Source organism: Mytilus trossulus, chromosome 11, assembly GCF_036588685.1.
Source record: "Mytilus trossulus isolate FHL-02 chromosome 11, PNRI_Mtr1.1.1.hap1, whole genome shotgun sequence".
In the NCBI taxonomy this organism is placed as follows: Eukaryota; Metazoa; Mollusca; class Bivalvia; order Mytilida; family Mytilidae; genus Mytilus; species Mytilus trossulus.
Window position 1 is genome coordinate 19,249,916 of NC_086383.1, and position 17,523 is coordinate 19,267,438.

General features: G+C 30.3%; 1 protein-coding gene across 1 annotated transcript in view; it reads right to left on the bottom strand.

Annotated features, from left to right (window-relative positions):
- Window positions 1–17,523, bottom strand: part of LOC134689809 (MAM and LDL-receptor class A domain-containing protein 2-like) — a 156,970-nt gene that overhangs the window by 124,332 nt on the left and 15,115 nt on the right. The window contains exons 10-16 of the mRNA XM_063549774.1: window positions 9,145–9,332; window positions 7,940–8,102; window positions 6,684–6,737; window positions 5,104–5,355; window positions 4,120–4,245; window positions 2,753–2,794; window positions 719–906 (exon numbers count right to left, since the gene is read on the bottom strand). Coding sequence (XP_063405844.1) covers window positions 719–906; window positions 2,753–2,794; window positions 4,120–4,245; window positions 5,104–5,355; window positions 6,684–6,737; window positions 7,940–8,102; window positions 9,145–9,332 — 1,013 coding nt within the window. The remainder of the gene's footprint in view (window positions 1–718; window positions 907–2,752; window positions 2,795–4,119; window positions 4,246–5,103; window positions 5,356–6,683; window positions 6,738–7,939; window positions 8,103–9,144; window positions 9,333–17,523) is intronic.

The following is a 17,523-nucleotide window of genomic DNA, read 5'->3' on the forward strand; positions in this document are numbered from 1 at the left end:
TACCTTGACCTAAAACTTTAACCTGAAACTCACACTTTTAATTTCTATGTTCAGTGGACCATGAAAATAGGGTCAAAAGTCTAATTTGGTTTTAAAATAAGAAAGATCATATCATAAGGAACATGTGTACTAAGTTTCAAGTTGATTGGACTTCAGTTTCATCAAAAACTACCTTGACTAAAAACTTTAACCTGAAACTGACACTTTTAATTTCTATGTTCAGTGGACCATGAAAATGGTGTCAAAAGTCTAATTTTGTTTTAAAATAAGAAAGATCATATCATAAGGAACATGTGTACTAAGTTTCAAGTTGATTGGACTTCAGCTTCATCAAAAACTACCTTGACCAAAATCTTTAACTTGAAGTGGGACGAACGGACGGACGCACAGACGAAGGGAGGCACAGACCAGAAAACATAATGCCCCTCTACTATCGTAGGTGGGGCATAAAAAACTAATAAAACATATACTAACAAATTTTCTATAGGCTCATAAAAAAAACTTTTGCAATTACACAAACTAAAATTTCCAGGACAGTACCATTTTTTTTTCTCATACCCACTAAAATAAATAAATCATTACTGTTCACAATTAAGAACTTCAGACTTTTATTTGTTTGTGAGTGAATTGGGCAAGTTTATACCCCAAAAAATTCCTTGAAAAAAGGCGTTTATTCCTGTAATAAACCCAACACATTTCGTAAAATAGACACACTTACAGTCACATGATCATAATTACAGCCACTGCTTGAAGCCTCTACTTCAAAATCAACAAAATGCAATGTAAGTGGTAACAGCCTAAGACTCATTATTAAATAAGTACAAGTCACTGAATTAGGATAATTGTTCGGGTAATTTGGTGACTCTATCCAGCCATAGGAACTAATATAGCTTTCATCACAGGAAACTGTAAAACAAGAAGAATGCATATTCTGAACAGTTTCATCTGCTTATTCAACTTAAAATCATATTTAATCATGAAAACTTTATCTTGATCACTGATCCTAGCATACAGCTTGATAATGAAGGCCCCAATATGGCTGCTGTTTCTAGAAAAGCATTAATACCTGCCAACTATCACTTTTTGAAGAGGATTTCCTCCATGGAGGCTCCCAAATTGAAAATTTGAAAGAGCAATTTTGTCCACAATTTTAAACAAAACCATTAATTTACAATGATTTTAGGCTTGTAATGTCAACGTATATTTGTTCCACCTAACAGAAGTTCCAGTGGAAACTTTATTATAAACAATGTCATAATACCTGTACCTGTCGGAACAAATATTCTATACTATTTATTCCGTTAGGAACATCTACTGTAATATTTATTCCTGTGGAAATAATATTCCAGAATAGTTTTTCCATTTGGAACTTATATCATGAAGGAACTTCTATTCCGTGACAGTAAAAGTAAGAAGAAGACAAAAAGTAACATTAAAATGTATTTGAAGGCCCTTTAAGGTTTTTTAGGACTATGACACCCATCTTGCACGGAAAAACCCCATGGGCATTTTGAAAAGTTGGCAGTCATGAGCATTTCAAATTCAGATCATAATCATGCTAACCATAAACAGGATAGTATGTAGTTTGCACTGGATATTGTCTCCCTTCTTACCATGACATTTTACGTAAAATAACCTTTTTATAATTGTTAGAAAAAGTCTAATGGAACTCTGGTAATTTGAAATCAATGTGTAATCGTTTGCAACTTTTGCATGTAAAAACCTATTTCCATCATCAAACAGAAGTTGTAACTGCTTGAAAATGATTCAAAAAACACTTCATGATTGTTAAAATAAGTAAAAATCACACTTTTTTTTATTATTATTTAGTGTATGTTAAAACCAGAAGTTTAAATAGCATGTGTAAAAGAAAATTACAATTGTGAGAGCCCAAAAATAAGTACTAAATAGAATATGACTTTGAAAGTAAATACTATTTGTCTATTTGGTGATACAATTTTCTATATAAGAGTGTAATTACAGTTAGTTGCAAAAATTCAGTGAAACAGCTAAAAATTTCCATTTGACTATAAAATGTTGACAAAATAAATATCTTTACAGAACATATGTCTGTTATAACAATTGATTTTTTTTACTTGAATATTGTAAATTCAGAAATTATCACGTACATTTATTATTGTGTTTTTGTCATTTCAGACTTTAATGCTATTTTATTTTTTTGCAATATTGAGAAAAATACTGTTCAATTCATATTCAAAATGTCAATCTGGCAATACAAAAGTTCACAAATTCAACAATGCAATTCTTCATAACAAACTGCTGAGCAAGCTCTTTAAAATGTAAAATCAACAGTACTGTAAATTCATTATTATAATCTTCAGCTTCTAATTTGAGTAGATTTGAGGAAACAGGTAAACCGCTATTTTAAAGATCTTTAAAATAATAGTGTTGTATGCAAAATTTGGCTTAACCATAAAATCAAATATCCACAAAATGCATTCTCTCCTACATCCACAAAAATTGGTACAAAATCTACAATATTAGGGAGGACATCAAAAAATTGATGTAGGATAAAAAACTTAAATCAAATACTTTGGGGGTTGGGGTTAACATTGCTGCAAGGTTTGTTTAATCCAAAATCGATTTTCCATATATCCCTATTGGTCAATCAATTTATCCCAAATTAAGTTCAGATGGGGGTGTGAGGGTCAATGAAAAAAACTATGTGAATTAAGTTTTTTTTATCCTTCATTGAACTTTTTATGTCATCCCTTATAATACATTAACTTACCATTGGATGGTGTAGTTGTGTTACCTATGGTTGGCACTGGTGCTGGAAATATAATACAACATTTTAATTGGCTATTTCAGATTCCAAAAGAAGCTTTGGGTAATTCAGTTGTTTGTACTCCAAAATGATTGATTGATTGATTGATTGTTGGTTGCTTTATGCCGCGGCGTTACTACTTTTTAATATACAACATGAACTTACTCCAAAATGAAAATAACTGCCAAGTTATTTGTTGAATTTCCATAACTATATGGATTCATTCTTTTTCATTGGGTTCCAATTTTTGTTGATTTTGAGGGTACAGCAGAATGTTTAACCAATTATATATTTTCTTAAGGCTTGTATGCAGACTTTAGCAAAACCATGAAATGAAATATCCACTAAAGTGTAAGTTTTCCTCAATCCACAAAAAAAAAATCCACAGTATTTAGGATGCTTTTAACCAACTGTGTGTTCCAAGGACAATAAGAATACAAGCACTTGTTCATGTTGTATATTAAGCATACCTAAGGCTGTACTTTGGTGAAATTGAATAAATGAAGAATTTAAAATTGATACTAAATGCCAAAAGAGCATTATTTGAGGATCCAAAAAAGCTATAAATATTGATTCCTTTTCACGATATTTAATATTTTAATGTGGCAGAAAAAGGCTTACTTAGACTTTCACCTTATATTGGTTTTATTTTGGTCTCAAATAAAAAAAAAAAATCAAGAATCTGCTCAAATTTTGGTGAATGCATGCACCTCTTATATACTATTAAGTCTTATGTAAAAAAATAACTGGGTTTATTTGGTAAATTGTTTACCTTGTATTGTAAGGAAAATTACCAAGAAGTCCGAACATTTGATACAAATTCCAAAACCTCACCTAAGTACATTAGAAAATAGGAGATTTTCGTCTCACAGATCCAAAAAGCAGCTTGTTTATGAAAAATCAGTTTGAATTTATTTAGATTTACAAATTTTTGAATTAGTATTTCCCAAACTTTTATGTGTTGTCATTTATATATTAGAATGTTGTCTGTCACATTTTTTCCCGTTATAAAATGCATGTTACATTTATTTTTTCTTCACAGGAGGGAGATAAAACATTCATTTCTTAATACATTTACTGTAGAAACATTAACTTTTATGGGGTTAAAATTTAGTGGTTTTGTATCTGTATAAGGTTTCATAGGGATTTAATTTCGTGGTTACCAGTAAATGGAAGTGATATTATAATTATATGTTACATGTAGGTTAATTTTCATGGGTTTTTTAATTTCATAGATATATTCTTTGCACTAAATAAACGAAATAAAATCCTCCTTGAAAAATTCTGCTTTTACAAAGTATATGAAATCTTGCATCCTGACATGCACTTACTTGTAGAAGTAATATCCAAGTAATGTATACATTGTTGACCGCTATAGTAGGAAGGGAATGAGGCACAAAGCTGAGTGATATTTTCTAGTCCTGGTATATTCTGTAATCCACAACCATAGGCCACAGCTGAAAAATCAAAATGATTGTCATTTAATTTGCATTCTTGAATACAGTGAATTAATATATTAAAAATGTTTTAAATTAAAACTTTTGTCAATGTTCAACTATTTCAATAATAAATCTATCCAAACATAGCTGTATTTACAAGTTTTATCCAGAGGTCCAATGTTCTCCTGTCATTTTTAACACAATGTTAAACATAAATGCCCATAAATGGAGCATAAAAAAATCATATTATGGGTTCTGTTACCTTAAAGTATCAGTTTCCAGGGTTCAATAGTAGAAAAGTTTTGTGGAACATTATAAGAAATCTTTTAAAATAGTGTCATTTCTTTACTTCACCTGATTGATAACCAAATGCATGGAAAAATTTAAAACGACACAGCTTTGTCAGGTGGTGATAATGGCGATCAAAACCTTTAAGCCCAGGATTTTGGGATCAGGACCCCTTCTACCCCTCCTCAAAGAATGAAGCACCAAATACCAATTTTAAAGTCTCTGGTTTTACACAGATAGTATTTAAACCCAGAACCGCCCACATATGAGGTGATTTAACTACCATGAGACCCTCAAAAATATAATTGCTATATATATATATCTATATAAACTAACCGTAGCATGGCTCTGAACATGGTGGTATAACTCTTCCTCCTTCACAGGAGGGAGTTAAAACTGAGCACATCATTACATATACAGGTAGAGGGTTTACTCTACAGTTGATCAGGTAATTTAGCAACAATAATGCCACCTGGGTAGCCTCTGCTTCTGATTGGTGGCCAGCAAAGTTGGGATATGACGTTAATTAAAGCCTAATGGTTTACAGAAGTAGTTAATTCTATGTAATTGCTAAAGATATAAACTAACCGTAGCATGGCTCTGAACATGGTGGTATAATTCTTCCTCCTTCACAGGAGGGAGTTAAAAATGCACACATCATTACAAGTTCTGGTACATCAGCTGTACAGTTAAAATTGGCTGAATTAAGTAAAGACCATGCAAATTGTGCAGCTTCTGCTTCTGATTGGTGCCCAAGGTAGTTTGGATATGACGTTAAGTTAAAACCAAATGGTTTACAAATGGAGTCGTGGTACGTTGACGTTGCCTCTATACAAATATCTGTAAGTACATCATAATAAAACATTACTTATTACAACATCAACAATAAAATCAATTAATTTTAGTTTTTTACAATATTTAAGCACTAGTTGCCATGTCAGAAATAGAAATTACTTTAAATACAAAAACATCAACACTAAAATAATCAATTTATTTTTTTTAAACATGAAAGCACTGCTATATCAGAATATGATTGATTGCTGGTCTTTTAACGCCACTTTTAAGTGCCATATATGGGCTATTTTTAGCCATTCAGTTGTTATTGGGTGGAGGATTCTCTATCAGAAATTAAATGTAAGATTACCTCTAATTCATAAAACAAAATTATAAGTTTTGCTTTGTTCTTCTTCTATGACTTACAGTTAATTGCCTATAGCTAGAGCTATTGAGTTTTCTCTAATTAACCCAATGACATCTTTATACAATTAAACTCTCAGTTCAAAGGAGTATGTTCGATAAGGTCCTAAAATGGCCCCCTTTTTTAGCATAAATTTCAAATTCAGATTTATTGACCAATATCACGATAAATTATAGCTAATACATTGACTAGATAGAATAAAAGCCATTCTGTTGAAAAATTTATGTTTTTGCTTTACATTATGACGTCAAAAGTTGTAATCATATTGATTTTTTCTTCATATTGATTTTTCACAAAAAATCAATGAAAATGGGTAAATTTCCTAAGATTATTTGACAGGAAACATAGAGTGCATACGTTCCACAACAAAGATCTTTTAAAATAATGTTTGTGAAGACATTTAAGATGTCTTAGTTGGATATTAAGCTTGTCGACACCTGCGCTCTATGTTTCCTGGTCCTTTATTTGGTTGAAATCCAGCTGATTTTGTCAAATTTCACCAAATCCCTTATCTTGACCTTTCATGGATGTAAAAATCAACATGTTAGTATTAAACTTTGTCAAAAACAGCTCTGTTTAACTTTCTAACATTTCTTTAATGCAACTTAAAACATTTATTGTCTTGTAACCATGAATTTTATAATTGAGGCCAAATATGGCACTTACCGAACTTACTCCTTTCTTTCTACATTGTACACTCTTGAATTATAACACAAAATTACTATGAAATGTTTTTACAGCTCAAAAATATCAGAAATTCTGTGAACTATTCAATTTGAAAATTCTACTTTCTTGATGCAGTTGAAAAATATGCATAAATTTAGTGTTTTAAATCTCCATTATTTGTGAATTACTAGTCCTATCTATTAGAGTGTTACAGATCTAGAGTTCATGGTTTTATTTTAGAATTTATGTTTACAAAATATAAAAGTAATATGGCTTTATCCACAATAGTTGTGATGAACCTTACCAGGCCCTGTTGTAGTGTTTGTTGGTGTCCCAGGTGTTGTCATGTTGTTTTGAACTGAAAATAAAAATCTGAAATTAGTGATTTGAAAAAATATCAGCAGAATTTATTAAAAGTTATTTCTTAAAAGTTTGAAATTTAGCATATTAAATATAATTTGAAGACTTTTCTTATAAAATTTCCATATTTCCACTACAATAACATGTATGTATGAGGATATACAATTAAAATTCTATTGACTTATGTTGACAGATTTAGATTTTCATTTGACTTTGGGACTTAACACATTTGTATTGATTTTTTTGGAAATTAGAACTTGAAAATGATAATTATAAAAAGTTGAAATAAAGATTTAGTGCAAAAATAGGTGATTTTGTTGATTTGAGTTAAATCATAATAAGAAAACACTTAGAAGCTAGGGTCTGAAAGTTCATGACCATTAGAAACAGATGACTGCTCAAAGTTTGACATGCGGTGACCGTTAAGGCAGGTTTGACTGAATATTTGGCATCTTCTGCTTTTTGTATTACATGGTATTAAGTTTGAAAATAGATTTTGCTACAGTTTTTAAGTAAGTCTCAATATCCATGTTAACCATGAAATTAATGAGAACAGTAAAGGGTAATAACTTTCATGCAACTTATTTCAATTTTTATTATTTCATGTTTTTGTACTTTTTGCTCATTATTGGCCTTGTTTCTTGAAATTTAATGAAAAGGCATTGGAGTACTTTTTTTCTTTCAAAATAATAAATTACTCATTCTATTTCAATTTACCCCCTTTAGAACCTCTATACATACTTATATTATCTAGTATGCTAATTTTAGCATGAAGACAACAAGGTCCTCATTGACACTGCTAACAAAGTATAAATCATAATCTTTATATTTGACAAAATGTATTTAGTCAAAGTCATGATGAAAAAGGCTTAATTTTACCTGTGAAGAAATAGCAGTTACTTCATATTATAGGTTTCAAACGAAAAAGCATTCTGGAATATTAATTCCTGTAGAATAAATATAACAGTCTATGTTCTTAATGGAAATAATAGTATTGGATATTATGACTTTGTTTATAACAAAGTTTCTAGAGGAACATCTATTAGGTAGAACAATTATATCAAACAGTGAACATAGTTGTTAATTTCTGTGTCTTTTTGGTCTCTTGTGGAGAGTTGTCTCATTGGCAATCAATACCACATCTTCTTTTAATATTTTGACATACAGACTTCTAATGATAAAATTAATATTGCAACATACTTGATTCATCTGAAAAGACTGCTTGAAATCCTTTTCTAGTTTGTGAACCGTCTGAATAGAACTCAATGTACATCTGTCCAGAATAAGCTGTAACAGGGCTTGGTATTGAAGTTCCACAGTAAGATGCAAGCCGTGAACCACTCGATGATGACCCATCATAAATCTATAATTAGAATTACTTAATAAAACTTGTGTTCTCTTCAACACATTACAATACAGTTTGATATTAAAAGGCAAACATCATACCAATAAAAATAATGTCATTAATTTTCAATTAATTAATAAAAAATAGAATGTAAAAATACTTATCATTTTTGTTCATGTCATTTCCAGCCATTTTTTTATTTTACTTTATTTTTCAATCAAGTTTATCTACAAATTAGATGCATTCGAACTATTTAATATTTCAAATCAATTTTTAATTTTAAAGTAAACATTAAATATTAATAGTTATGTAATTGGTACAACATATATTACATTCCAGTTCTGTTTATTAGTGTAGACAATTAATAGTATTTAAATTTAATAATCTGCATCCTAACAATTATTCAGCGATTAAATTATTACCGTCTTTATAGAATCTTGTTGTTTGAAACAAATCAGCGAATATCCTTAAGGAGGCTTGCGGGTGCTTGTGGGTACATAAAATTTTGCAAATATTTAAACATTTTTTTTTCATTTAAAATTTTATGTATTACAATATTAGTTATTATTTTATGAAATGGTACAAAAATCAAACAAAAAAAATCAATTTGTTTTGGCCCCAGATGACTTTTGATATGTTTATATCATTCAATTTGAAAAAGCTCCAAATTATCTCCCTTTGGTGAAAAAAGCCTTTTTTTTGCATTAAATTTGAAATATATTTTTTAACTCATTGGTACCCTGTATTTTTTTTTATCATTTTATCAAATAAGCTGTACTTAAAACTAAATTATTGTAAAACTTGAGCGATTTCTGAAATTTGTTCATTTTTTATTTCGATATTACCTTTTTTCTCCTATTAGTTCAACAGAAAAAAATACCTAAACAAAAATGGATGCTTCTTTTGAAGGCAGATTAAGAGCTTAAATGAACAGTGACCCCATTTTTTAATTATATTTTTCTATTGGGTATAGGGAAAAGTTTATTTATTGAAAAAAAATAGCGAAATCCTATATTAGAAGAAAATATTATTTATAACCGCGAGCCCCTAACAAACTTACTTTCACATAATCAAAAGGACAGCCAGTGCTTGAAGGCTCTACATCAAAATCCACAAACTGTAATGTTATTGGTAGCCACAATGGACTCTGTATACAGTAGCTATGTCTCTCGTTATTAGGATAATTGTTGGGGTAATTTGGTGTCTCTACCCAGCCATAGGAGGCATAATGATCTTCGTCACATGACACTGAAATAAAACAAGATTACATATGCTTAATTAACAGTCTGAATATGCTTAATAAAGAGGTCACCCAACTAGTGACTCAAATAGATTCTCAAATTCAAGATTTTAATTCTTAATTACAAATTATTATTCCAAAGAAGCTTTTTCTTATGAAACCAACAATATAACATTATTATTCATACTTCTTGTTGAAAGTCAGTAATGTTTCCGCTTTTCGCGGGTTTTGCTTAAACCCCTAAAATAAGGGGCATGATAATAACATGAATAATAGGAACTAAAGGTGGTATGGGAGTATAAATTAATAATGATAGAATTTGTTCACGCAAAAAAATTTACACTTTTAAAATATCAATATTTATAATTTAAAATCTTATAAATTTGTTCTTTTAAAAACAATTCACATTAATTAATTATCTGTATTCCTGCATCAAATGGTAACCTGATTGAAAATTTGAACCTTATGTTCTCTGTTAATGAACAATCCAAGATGGGGAAAGACACCTATACTGTATTCCGACTGTGCGGGGGCTGTAAAGCCACTCAAGGTCGTTAAACACTTCCATCATCTCCCTACCACATTAATAAAACTTACCATTCTCATTGGATGGTGTAGTTGTGTTACTTATTGTCGGCACAGGCGCTGGAAAAATAAAATAATAATTCTTATATGATTTGAATATTAATAGATTATCGTTAATCATCTCTGATTTTATTGCTTGGCAAAAGTAAGAAAAGCAATCGAGATGAGATAACCAATAATAATCTGTTTATAGCTATTTTACCTATGACAACATTGTTAATTTCATTGACAACAAACACTTGCCCCCTTGGTTTCTAGCGATAATTTTTCATTTCACTCTACTGTGCTGAGAAAGAAAATTATCAGCCAGTAAGATTGAAAGAAAATTTTCGAAAAATGGCGATAATAGGGAATACATTAATATGATTGGTGTAGAGGGTATTCGAAAGTGGCTCTTGACTTTATTTATTTTTCTATAGCGATGTTGCTAGAACTACTTTCCATAACCAATGTAGTGAGCAATAATAACACAAACCAGCCCCATGTTTCTTACTTTTGTTTGTTTGTAAGTGAATTGGTCCTGTTTATACACCAAAACTCCTTTAAAAAGGCATTTAATCCTATAATAATCATATATTTATAAAACTAAGTAGATGTGATAAGAGTGTCAAATTTCAATTGAAGTGGATGTGAGTAATTATACATGTATAGGCAACTGTATGGCCTTTAACAATGAGAAAAAATGATACAGTACAGTCAGTTATAAAAGGCTGCCTTATGAAAAATATGAAACAATTCAATTGAATAAAACTAATGGCCTAATTTATAACAAAACAATTTACAGAAACAAATATGACTGACACGAACCAACAACTACTGAACTTCATGCGCCAGATTAGAGAAAGACACATAAAGAATGTAAACATTGGTTGTATCAAAATCTAAAGGACTCTGGGTAATTTCTTTGTTCTTATACCCAAAAACATCAGATCACTGTTTAGGCAGTGTCAGGGTTTGGATGGCGCCTTTTTTTTATGGCCATTACCATGCATACAATCTCATTTTACTTTGCATACATAACCACAAAGTTAAATCTTTCTGCCATCTGCAAACCCATAAAAAATAATCAAAGTGCCTTCAAAGTCTTCCCGCCCAAATATTTTTTTCTATACAAAATTCTACATCACTCATAAACTTACTTGATGGAATACGATAGTAATAATGTATGCATTGTTGACCGCTATAGTAGGAAGGGAATGAGGCACACATTTCAGTGACATTTTCTAGTCCTGGAATATTATGAAAGCCACAAGTCATGGCCACATCTGAAAACAAAAGTTATTGTCATTTAATTTGCATACTTGAATTCTGAACATTCAAAAATGTTCATAATAAATTTGGGATATTTTTGTGATTGAGAAAATTCAATCTGATTAATATTCAGATCTGTGTCCAAGCCATCTTTACAAGGATCTGAACACAATTTCATTCTACTTTCTGATTGAAAGTCCTTTGGGGATCCTCTGGTTTTGTCTAGTTGATACACACATTCAAGTTGAAGGCTGAAGTTTACACGTTTTTTCAATTTTCATCAATTGCAATATCACATCTAGAACAAAATTTGGGAAAAAAATCTTTTTTTCAATTTTCTAATAGGCTAGCTTGTAATCACACTTTGGTGAAACCTTGAAATCGAATATCCATTTAAATAAATGAATTCATGGCATTTGTCATAAATTTTGTTAGAAGAAAAAACAGCATCTCATCCAGAACAAAATCTGAGATTTTTTTAAAAAATTTTCTATAACTTTTTATGCCTATATGCACACTTAGAAAAAAACCATGTAATCAAATATCCATGAAAATAAATATCAGAACTTAAGGTTGTACCCAACACTACAGGGAGATAACTCTGTAAAGTCAGCTAAACGTTCTAATTACGTTGTGTTGAAAAAGGAATATTCAGCTTCTCAATGATCAAAATTGGTGCTTGTCAAATTGCTATATAACCAGTGTAATTTTTCTGACAAAACAATTTGTTCAAATCTTTTTTTAATTTTTATATTTTTGTCAAAGGGTCAAAGTAAATACTTTGTCAAAATTTTATGAAAATTAAACGAGCAAAATTAATTTTAGTGAAAGTGTTGGGTACCACCTTAATTTCCATGTTAGGAAAATTCCTAAGTTATTGCTATAGATAAGAACTTACCAAGGCATAGCTCCAAACATGGTGGTATAACTCTTCCTCCTTCACAGGAGGGAGTTAAAACTGAGCACATCATTACATATACTGGTACAGGGCTAGAATTTACTGTACAGTTGAGGTAATTTAGTAGGACTAATGCTATGTTGCCAGCCTCTGCTTCTGATTGGTGGCCCAAAAAGTTAGGATATGACGTTAAATTAAAACCAAATGGTTTACACAAGTAGTTATGGTAATCTGATGTGGCCTCTATACAAACAGCTGCAAATATATCATAGAAGAAACTAAATATAACATCAACATTTTATTTTTTTAATTCTAGAAGATGCCCACGAGATTGTGGTACAATTGGGCAAGTGTTGATACAAAGAGTTATTAAATTTCGCAGGCAGTATGTCAACTCAACATGCACGAAAGCGTATAAGACTTGGATTGATAACGATCTTATTATTTGGATATTTTCTCAAAATTGATGTTTTTGTGGAAAAAAGATTATTTCAAAGACAAATTTAGGAAGTAAAAAACACTTTATTAATTTACTGTGGATTCATTATTATTCATTGGATACCAATTTTTCATGGATTTTGTGGATACAGGTGATCCACGAAATTAAAAGTTCAACTAATAGCAAGTTTTCTATAGGCTTGTATGCAGACTTTGGCAAAACCACAAAAATAAATATTCACGAACATGCAAGTTTTCCTTAATGCACGAAAATTGGTACCCACGAAAATAAATGAAACCACAGTACTAATATTAACATCAACATTTTACTTTATTTAAGAACTGCTTTCATAATTTGATTGAAGGATTTTACTCCAATTTACAAAGTAAAACATAAGTTTTGCCGTGTTATTCTCATACAACCTTCAGATATTTCCCCAAGAGTTTTACTCTTACATTGTACCAACCTAAATGACAAGATACAAGGGAACTGTCATATCAAATTTTTTAATACACTCTTCAGTAAAATAATTAAACAAATTACTGGGAAAATGTTATTGTAGGTCAAAAATGTCTGCCTACTATTCAATTTGAAAATTCTACTTTCTCAATTGCAGATATATTGAAACTTTCTCAATTGCAGATATATTGAAACTTTCTCAATGCAGTGGAAAAATATGCATAAAATTGCAGGTGTTTAAGGGAGTTCGCTTCTCAGTTTCAAGGTAATTAACTTTTCAAAACAGTAGTTTATATAGATAGGGGGTTAATAAAGGTATCCAAAGAGCAAAACAGATATATAGGTCACTGTGCTTGTTTTCAAGATATTAGCCATTGAAATTTTGGCGGGGAAATATTCTCTCTTGACTTTTCATAGTTTTATCATTGACAAGTTAAAGTTCTCAAAAACAGTTAAAAAGTAATTAAAAATTAATAAGACTTTAACAGATGGCTATGGCTTATCATTATACATGTAAAAGATTTACAAAAATAAAAATGGGGGTCACTGGGCAATTTTTTTCAAGGCATTCAAATGGATAAAACCAGAGGATTCTGAAAATCTGACAAAAAATCTAAACATGACAAGCCAGCTTCCTTAAGTTTCTTTGTTAATTTCTAGTTTTATTGATTTGGGTGTTTCAGAGTACATAGTTTTACTTTCAGGATTTAAATCAAAATATCAAAGGAACATTTCTTTTTGCAATTTAAATGAATGATTCTGATGACAACTTTAATTCACAAAAACTACTACCCTATGGTGTAAAAGTACTATTAAATTTGTGATGATGGTGTTGTGGTACTTGGGTTAGGCATTGTAGTGGTATTACTGCCAGCACTTGTAAATGGGGTTTGAAGAATGTGGAGTATTATGGAGAAAAAGTGCAGAATGGTGTACAAGTACTATCCCAGTAAATACCTGATTGTATTGTTGTATTACTTGGTGGAGCCATTGTAGTGGTGTTACCTCCAGAATGTGTAGTACTATCTGGTTCAGACATCAAATCTATAAAAATCAAATATTACAAAAACATTAAATTGAGAACATATTTTTTTAGTTATTGAGCTTTTAATTTTGCCATTTGATAAGGAACTTTCTATTTAGAATTTTCCATTGAGTTTGGTATTGTAGCCATTTACTTTTTAGCTAGCTGATGATAATTTTTTAATCAAAGGATTGGATAAGGAAATTTGACGAATCTTTGAAAATAAATTTAAATTTGACACTTTGGTGGTGGTCAATTACTGTATAAAATTTATCATTATTAAATAAGGTTTACTATTTTCTCTAACAATGGTTTAGGCATCTCAACAGGCAAGGCAAATGCATACACTAAAAATTGTAATGAGTACTCTCTACAAAAGTGAAATAATGCTTAATTGTTCAATAATATTATTATGTATGGACAAAAGTAAACCTGATATATGAGCTAAATCAAAGATTGAAAAAGGTAAACAATGTCAGACAGATTCCTTACTAGCCCATAATGGAGGGACGCAGCTCACCACATTTTGTGCACTACTATGCATAATACATTTGTTGTGCATTTGTTGATTCTGAAGGAATTAATGGAAATGAATAGTTTCAACTTTTAAAAAAGCTTTTAAAAACCCCAAAAAATACATTAAATCTACAAAAGGTACAAAATGTTAACTGAAGTTTACCTGAATCTCAACAACAGGAAAAGTCATAAATACAAACAGTGTTAGGTAGCAAAACATTTTTGGCAAAATTAAGATGCACTTACCTTTGGATTTTTGGAAATTGTTTATTATAAAAACAGCAATTTGAAGTGAAAATTTTCAGGGCATTTGAATCGATTTGAAAATTCAAAAAAAAAGATAGAAAAAAAACCCCACTTACTACAATTTTGTTCATCCCATTCGTCTGAACAATCAGCAATTCCATTACACAACAAATGGGACATAATACAGGAACCATCAGGACAGGTCACTTTTCCAGTTAATGTACAATCTAGAAAATAAAAACTTTCATATACAACAGCTATCACAGCAAATAATACAGTCAACATTTTTTGCAATGCTTTAATAATTGTTAAAGTTGCTAGGAGAAAAGGTCATGCAAATATGAAAACGCACATTCAAAAATAAGACACAAAATTCAAGATTTTTATTCTTTTAAAATTACAAATTCATATTTCTGAGCAAGCTTTTTATTATAAAACCAACAATTTAATATAAAATTATTATACATAATCCTCGTTGAAAGCCAGCAATATTTCTGCTTCTCCTGGGTATAGATTTAACCCATGAAATAAGGAAAATGCTAATAACATGAATAAAAGGAACTATGGTATGGAAGTATAAATTAATAATGATAGAATTTGTTCAAGCAAAAAAAATCTACACTTAAGTTAAAATCTTATAATTTTTTTCTTTGAAACAATAATTCACATTAGTTATCTGTATTCCTGCATCAAATTTCGGTAACTTGATTGAAAATCTGGACCTTAGATTCTCTGTAAATGAACAATCCAAGATGGGGAAAGACACCTATACTGTATTCCGACTGTGCAGGGGCTGTAAAGCCACTCAAGGTTGTTAAGGTGGTACCCAACACTTTCACTAAAATCAATATGGCTAGTTTAATTTTCATAAAATTTTGTCATAGTATTTACTTTGACCCTTTGACAAAAATATACTAATTTCAAACCAGATGCTCCGCAGGGCGTAGCTTTATACGACCGCAGAGGTTGAACCCTGAACGGTTGGGGCAAGTATGGACACAACATTCAAGCTGGATTCCGCTCTAAATTTGGATTGTGATTAAATAGTTGACACAGCATAGGTTTCTGACACAGAATGAATGTATTCAAATGAACTTAAAATTTTGGTTTTCTCTTAGATCAATTCACTATGCTGTTGAATATTAATCCTCTCAAAAAAATGTTTGAAGAAATTTTCTTTTTATTTATGAAATTTCAAATGAGAAAAATTGAACCCAATTTTTTATTCACATCCCCCTTTCCCTTATTCCAAAACTAATTTCAATTAAAATATTCTAATGGAGTTTGCAACAATTACTACTCATTTAAATACATCATAAAATATTAAGATGTAAAAAAACTGCTTGTTATCACTGAATGGTAAAGATTATTTAAATTTATCAGTTGGTAGTAAAAAGTGAATATACATTGTATATTGTATATAACAAAGATTTAAGTTGATTCTGGACAAAGAAAGATAACTCCAATTAAAAAAAATTCTTGCAGATATTTCTTGCTTACTATACTGGACAAAGAAAGATAACTCTTAATTAAAAAAAAATTGCTATTTCACAATATTGTGAAATTAGATATTTCTTGCCATTGCACAATACTGTGCAATTGAAAAGACTTGCTATTGCACAATACTTAATATAATAATTTTAGATCCTGATTTGGACCAACTTGAAAACTGGGCCCATAATCAAAAATCTAAGTACATGTTTAGATTCAGCATATCAAAGAGGCCCAAGAATTTAATTTTTGTTAAAATTAAACTTAGTTTAATTTTGGACCCTTTGCACTTTAATTTAGACCAATTTTAAAACTAGACCAAAAATAAAGAATCTACATACACAGTTAGATTTGGCATATCAAAGAACCCCAATTATTCAATTTTTGATGAAATCAAACAATGTTTAATTTTGGACCTCGATTTGGGCCAACTTGAAAACTGGGCCAATAATCAAAAATCTAAGTACATTTTTAGATTCAGCATATCAAAGAACCCCAAGGTTTCAATTTTTGTTAAAATCAAACTAAGTTTAATTTTGGACCCTTTGGACCTTAATGTAGACCAATTTGAAAACGGGACCAAAAATTAAGAATCTACATACACTGTTAGATTCGGCATATTAAAGAACCCCATTTATTTAATTTTGATGAAATCAAACAATGTTTAATTTTGGACCCTTTGGGCCCCTTTTTCCTTAACTGTTGGGACCAAAACTCCCAAAATCAATACCAACCTTCCTTTTATAGTCATAAACCTTGTGTTTAAATTTCATAGATTTCTATTTACTTATACTAACGCTATGGTGCGAAAACCAAGAAAAATGCTTATTTGGGTCCCTTTTTGGCCCCTAATTCCTAAACTGTTGGGACCGAAACTCCCAAAATCAATACCAGCCTTCCTTTTGTGGTCATAAACATTGTGTTTAAATTTCATTGATTTCTATTTACTTTAACTAAAGTTATTGTGCGAAAACCAAGAATAATGCTTATTTGGGCCCTTTTTTGGCCCCTAATTCCTAAACTGTTGAAACCAAAACTCCCTAAATCAATCCCAACCTTTCTTTTGTGGTCATAAACCTTGTGTCAAAATTTCATAAATTTCTATTAACTTAAACTAAAGTTATAGTGCGAAAACCAAGAAAATGCTTATTTGGGCCCTTTTTGGCCCCTAATTCCTAAAATGTTGGGACCAAAACTCCCAAAATCAATACCAGCCTTCCTTTTATGGTCATAAACCTTGTGTTAAAATTTCATAGATTTCTATTCACTTTTACTAAAGTTAGAGTGCGA